Below are 6721 nucleotides of genomic sequence, written 5' to 3' on the forward strand. Positions count from 1 at the left end.
AATCTGCAGGTTTGTGTGTTAAACATGTGAATGAAACAAAACTCTGGGTTTGAGGAAACTACAGAACAAAGATCAGAAAACAGAATATTTAATGGAATTATAGCCCAAAACCATGACAGTAATCAGACTTTCTGTGGCCGTTATCGCCCCCTGTTGGTGAAGTGAGTGTGGAGCAGAGTCTCACCGTAGGCGTCCTCGTCCGGTTCCCCGTTGCTGGCGGAGTAATACTCGATGACCGTCCGGTACACGCTGTAACCCAGACGCTTGTACATGTTCACCGCCACCTGATTGGAAACTCGCACGAACAGGTCGACGAAGAACCCGCCTTTCCTGAAACACAAACACACGAAAGATCAGATCAGAAGTCGAACCCGCAACCTCCAGATCCACACATACGGGAGAACCACAGGAGAACCACGGGAGAACCACGGGAGAACCACGGGAGAACCACGAGAGAACCACGAGAACCACGAGAACCACGAGAGAACCACGGGAGAACCACGGGAGAACCACGGGAGAACCACGGGAGAACCACGGGAGTGTTACGACCCAGCTCGTTTGGGTGAGGGAAGTAACAAAAAAATAAAACCAAGATGTAAAATGGAATAAATTAATTAATGTTTAATTAACAGGAAGATAAACGGTAAATTAACAAAAGACAAAAAATATACAGAAAACAACCTAAACTAAGAAACAGAACAACAGACTAAACAGAGTTTTGTGCCACAAAAGGGGTCACGCAGGCTTACAAAAAAACGAGTGGTAAAATTAAGGGACACACACAAAACCAAAACACAAGTTCCCCAAATTAAACCACATAAACCCACAAACAGAATCAAGTGACCAAACAAAAAAAAAAAGCACAAAACAGAACTAAACTAAACAACACACACAAACACAAAATGGCAGACTGGCCACCAAGGCCAACAGTCCCAAACAGGTGCTGGTAATCTCCTTAAATAGGGGGTGGTGGCTGCAGGTGAGGTGGGCGTCGACCTGCCCCACCAATCACGGACCAGGGCTCCTGCAGCAGGAATCAAGAGAACTCGGCAAAAATCACACAAACAAATTAGAACTAAGGCCTGGGGCCGTAACAGGGAGAAACACAAGAGAACCACAAGAGAACCACAGGTGAAACACGGCAGAACCACGAGAGAAACATGGGAGAACCCCAAGAACAAAACAGGAGAACCACGGGAGAACCACAAGAGAACCACAAGATAAGCCAGAGGAGAACAGGAGAGTTTATGGAGCAGAGTACCTCTCAGAGATTTCCTCTAACATGTCCATGAGCTGAGCGGCGAGTCCCAGTCGTCTGAACTCCGGAGCCACGGACAGAGCCGTCACATGACCGTGCCACTCCTCACGAGCCACGGAGCCCTCGGCCTTCCCCATGACTGAAAAAAACAACACACGACAAATGTGACGGGTGAATTTTAAACCAGAAATCACAGATGTTTGATAAAAGAGTGTGACTGTACTGACTGTAGCCCATGAGCTCTCCTCCAGGAGCCTCGGCCACGATGAAATACTCAGGCCAGTGAGCCAAATACTGCAGGTAAAACGGGATCCCGTACTGACCCAGAGTCAAGGACCGAACCAGGACTAAACCAGGACTAAAACAAGACTAAAACAGGACTAAAACAGGACTAAAACATGACAAAAACAGGAGTTAAAGAGGAGTAAAATGGGGCTAAACCAGGACTAGACCCAGGACTAGACCCAGGACTAGACCCAGGACTAGGCCCAGGAATAAACGGGGACTAAACCAGGACTAGATCAAGGACTAGAGCAGAACTAGACCAGGACTAGATCCAGAACTAGCACAGAAAACCAGAACCAAACCAGGACTAAATGGGTACTAAACGAGACTACACCAGAACTAGCACAGGAAGCCAGGACTGAACCAGGACTAAACCGGGACTAAACCGGGACTAAACCGGGACTAAACCGGGACTAAACCGGGACTAAACCGGGACTAAACAGGGACTAAACAGGGACTAAACAGGGACTAAACAGGGACTAGCACAGTGAAATTAGGTCTAAACCGGGACTAGACCAGGACTATACCGGGACAAGTTTGAACACAGCACAACGTTTGACTAAAAATGTAAAAAAAAAACTAAACAAAAACAGAACCGTAACAGCAGCTGAAATGTAATATTTATAATTGTTTAATTCGTATCAAATTCTTCAAAAATATCTTCTTAAACCCAGAGCCTTTTATTTGACCGGTTACACCCTTATCATCAGAAGGCCCCCTAGTCAGAAAATCATTCCCTCTTCTATTGGTTTGTCAACAACATTTCTCTTGTACAACTGAATGCATATTTGATGAAAACAACAGGGAATAATCCCTGGATATCAGGGAAGAATTAGTAAACTTTTGGATGTTTACCAAATAAAAATGGCTGCAACATCAACATTTTTAGAGATATTGACAGGAAAACACATAATCATGCATAACAGCATTAGCTAAGGCCAGCATGACTTAATTTATTGGTTTACAAACCCACCAATGCTATATTAAAAGAAAAAGATTTAAAATAAAATTGAAATGAAGGTTGTAGAGCTCGAATTACTGAACATTTTGCAAGTTGTTGCCTGAAAATCAGACAATTATTAACCCTGTTCCACTTAAGACGCCATTTCCACCCAAATCATTATTTTTGCTGTATTTTAAGGGTTAAATATATTTATTACTTTTAATACTTACTTTTTAAAATATTTAAAACTTGAAATACAATTTAATTTGTAACAATCTGTAACTCGACCTGAACATGGATTTTCTGACTCTAGGCTCTTCTGATGATAAAGTCTGACCACTATTTGACCACCACCATTATGAAGTAAAATATATGATGAAGAGAACATTTTCAGGACTGGAGAAATTAAAGAGCGTTAAAGGATACAGTTTCAGTCAGAGGATCCAAGTTACTGCAAAAGAAAAACACAAATATTTATTATATGAAGCTCATTTACAGACACATTCACACAAATTATCACTGGGGGCTTGTATAAAACACTAAAAACATTCAAATACAAACTACTGATATGGTATTTAGATGGAAGTATATTTTAATTATCCTCAGACGCGAATAAAAACAAACAAAAACGACAAACGACAAAAACGTGCCATTGTTTTGGTTTTAGCTTTGTGATGCTAATCTTAGCTCCAACACATTTTTGCATCTTTGTGGAAGATTTAAAACAAAATAAACGTTCTGTAAAAACCCAAATGGCTGGAATACATGTGTTAAAATAAAACGGATAAGACTGGACTCACATATTATTAAATTTAAACAGATCATCGCAGGTAAAAGGTCGTAACGTTGTCATCTTGTTAGCCTGTTAGCTTCTGTTAGCTTCCGTAAGCCGGAAGAGACGAGAGCAATGACGCAGCGCCATCTGAAGGAGAGGTGGTGGTACTGCAAGTCTCAGGCGAATTATAGAACTAAACATTTTCAGCGTTTTTTAATTGATATTTTAAACATATTTTTTGATAATTTTTTAAGTTTTATGATCATATATATGTTCATCTTCGGGTCACAACAGCATCAAATTGTGCCTTCTTCATTACTGTTATTAGTTTGTACGACCATAAATGAAAACAAAAAAAAAAAATCCTTAAATTTTTCACACTGACACTTTACAAAATGAAGTTAGGAATGTTTGTGTATTCATTACTTTCCTTTATAAGTTTTTCTTGATTTTATTTTTATCTTTTTATTTTTTTTCATGTATGTTATAAATTTGAACGTCTGCTTTATAGTCGGGGAGCCAAAGTCTCAAAAGCTCAAGAAAATGGGTTGAACCTGACATCGTCTGCCATACTTTTTATTTGTGTTTTTTTTTTTGTTAACTGTGACACTAAGGACCAATAATTGGAGGGTCTGCTCTGCCCGAAATATCGCGAAATAAATTTGTGGCCATTTTAGTGCATATAACCTTCATTTTTTTGATAAAAAAAAATTTTGAAAAATGAAAAATTTCCTGAAGTCTTCAGTGGGCTGGGTAAGCTGTCAATAAATGTATTCCAGATGCAAAGAACACATGTAGTGACAACATTCAGTGAAAAAATAATTATTAAAACACATTTCTACATGATTTTGGCTCAATTTAATGCAAAAAAATAAGGCGTTTTTTCACTTTTTTCCAATATTTTCATCTTTACCTCATTGGCAATCAACTATTCCCCCAACTTATGACATCAGCCAATATGGCATTCTTTTCACCAAACAGTAGACTCACTCCACAGAAAAAAAAAAAAAAAAAAATTATGTGTTTATATTGTATTATATTGTTTATATGTGTTATAATTAAAATTAAATACAGGGGAAAAAAACAACTAACTTAATATTGAAAAATAAAGAAATAAAATAAAATAAATTCATGTTTATGGGAGGTGATCTTATAAAACCCAAAAGCTCTTCATTCTCTCCTGCACTTTTCTCTTTTGTCTCTACTTGTTTGAAAAGTTGTTTTTACTGTATTTTGTTTTTACTAAATGTAAAATCTAAATTTGACATCTGATTGACAGGTGTTTTTATTGCTGTATTGTTACTGTGGATGAGCTCTCCTCTCCACAGATCTGACTTGTAACTTCGCTTGGTGGTGTTACCTGCTGTAGATAAGTGTAATGCCACATTATGGAATATTCCAAGCACAACAATAAGAGAAAATCTTTTCCTCGTGGGATTGTTGTTGGCTCGTCGGAGCTCGGTCCCAGAGAGACGCCGGGTTCCGGAGCATTATCCCACTTGAGCTCGGACAAAAGCAGATCTGGTTCAACTGTTTGGTCTCTTCAGCTCCGAGTCTGGGATGATCCGGATTTTGGGCTGGACCGTTCCGAGGACTTTTCCCCGACCTCAAAAACAGCTCAGGCCTTTGTCTTTCCTTTTGTCTTTTGTCTTTTGTCTTTAGTGAGTCTCAGGTTCCGTCTCCAGAGACGAGACCCACTTCATACAAACCATAACACCGCCGCCCGAAACACGACTGTGACCCACACACAAGCAAGACGTCATCCTGCATTTGACCCGCCCTTCAACTTCACCGCATTAAACCTGCATTTGACCCGCCCTTCAGCTTCACCGAGGTAAACCTGCATTTGACCCATCCTTCAAGCATCACTTGGTTAGAACCTGCATTTGACCCATCCTTCAACTTCTGACCCATCCTTCAGCATCTCTGTTTTAAACCTGCATTTGACCCGTCCTTCAGTGTCTCTGTTTTAAACCTGCATTTGACCCGTCCTTCAGCGTCTCTGGGTTAAACCTGCATTTGACCCATCTTTAAGTGTCTGTGGGTTAAACTTGCATCTGACCCGTCTTTCAGCATCTCTGTTTTAAACCTGCATTTGATCTGTTCTTCAGCGTCTCTGGGTTAAACCTGCATTTGACCCACCCTTCAGTTTCACTGCGTTAAACCTCATTTGACCCGTCCTTGTGTAGGTGTGATGGGTGGAGTCTATCCTCTGGTGGGCGGGGCACATGCTCAGGTGAGGCGCAGGATTGAAATTTCCAAATAAAAATCAAATTGTAACAACAGTAATTCAACCAAATGGGATCGGGTGAAGCGTCTGAGGGGCGTGGTTTAATGTGTGGTGGGTGGAGTCAGTGCTCGTGTGGGCGGGGCTCGGGCGCGTGTGGGCGTGGCCTGTGCTCAGGTAAGTTCACCTGTCTTGTGGGGAGTGTCAGAGTTTCAGACGGAGTCCACATGGATCTGCTCATCTGGAGTTTAGTCACCGTGTCCACGCTGACCCCAACCTCCCACGCTCAACAGTAATACTACTACTACTACTACTACTTCTACTACTACTACTACTACTACTACTACTACTACTACTACTACTACTACTACTTCTACTACTACTACTACTACTACTACTACTACTACTACTACTACTACTACTACTACTACTACTATATACTACTACTACTACTACTACTACTACTCTACTACTACTACTACTACTACTACTACTACTACTACTACTACTACTACTACTACTACTACTACTACTACTACTACTACTACTACTACTACTACTACTACTACTACTACTACTACTACTACTACTACTACTATTATGACTGTTACTACTACTACTGCTACTACTACTATTACTACTATTATTACTACTACTGCTACTGGTACTACTACTACTACTACTACTACTACTACTACTACTACTACTACTACTACTACTGTTACTACTACTACTTACTACTGTTACTACTACTACTACTACTACTGTTACTACTACTGTTACTACTACTACTACTGTTACTACTACTGTTACTACTACTACTACTGTTACTACTACTACTACTACTACTACTACTACTACTACTACTACTACTACTACTACTACTACTACTACTGTTACTACTGTTACTACTACTACTACTACTACTGTTACTACTGTTACTACTACTACTACTACTGTTACTACTACTACTGTTACTACTACTACTACTACTACTGTTACTACTGTTACTACTACTACTGTTACTACTACTACTACTACTGTTACTACTGTTACTACTACTACTACTACTGTTACTACTACTACTACTACTACTACTACTACTACTACTACTACTACTACTACTACTACTACTGACTACTACTACTACTACTGCTACTACTACTACTACTACTACTAATCAAATTGTTTTTACAGGTATGATACCACGACACTAAAGCCAGAAACATCAAG

At 39.9% G+C, this 6721-nt stretch overlaps 1 protein-coding gene across 1 annotated transcript in view; it reads right to left on the reverse strand.

Moving 5' to 3' along the window:
• Window positions 1-3418, reverse strand: part of naa20 (N-alpha-acetyltransferase 20, NatB catalytic subunit) — a 4865-nt gene extending 1447 nt beyond the window's left edge. The window contains exons 1-5 of the mRNA XM_020933972.2: window positions 3287-3418; window positions 2913-2937; window positions 1486-1576; window positions 1262-1397; window positions 185-330 (exon numbers count right to left, since the gene is read on the reverse strand). Of these exons, the coding sequence (XP_020789631.1) occupies window positions 185-330; window positions 1262-1397; window positions 1486-1576; window positions 2913-2937; window positions 3287-3339 (451 nt within the window). The 5' untranslated portion in view covers window positions 3340-3418. The remainder of the gene's footprint in view (window positions 1-184; window positions 331-1261; window positions 1398-1485; window positions 1577-2912; window positions 2938-3286) is intronic.
• Between the last annotated feature and the right edge of the window lie 3303 nt (window positions 3419-6721).

Source organism: Boleophthalmus pectinirostris, unplaced genomic scaffold (genome assembly GCF_026225935.1).
Source record: "Boleophthalmus pectinirostris isolate CB_2022bp ecotype Guang Dong unplaced genomic scaffold, ASM2622593v1 HiC_scaffold_13, whole genome shotgun sequence".
Lineage (NCBI taxonomy): Eukaryota > Metazoa > Chordata > Actinopteri > Gobiiformes > Gobiidae > Boleophthalmus > Boleophthalmus pectinirostris.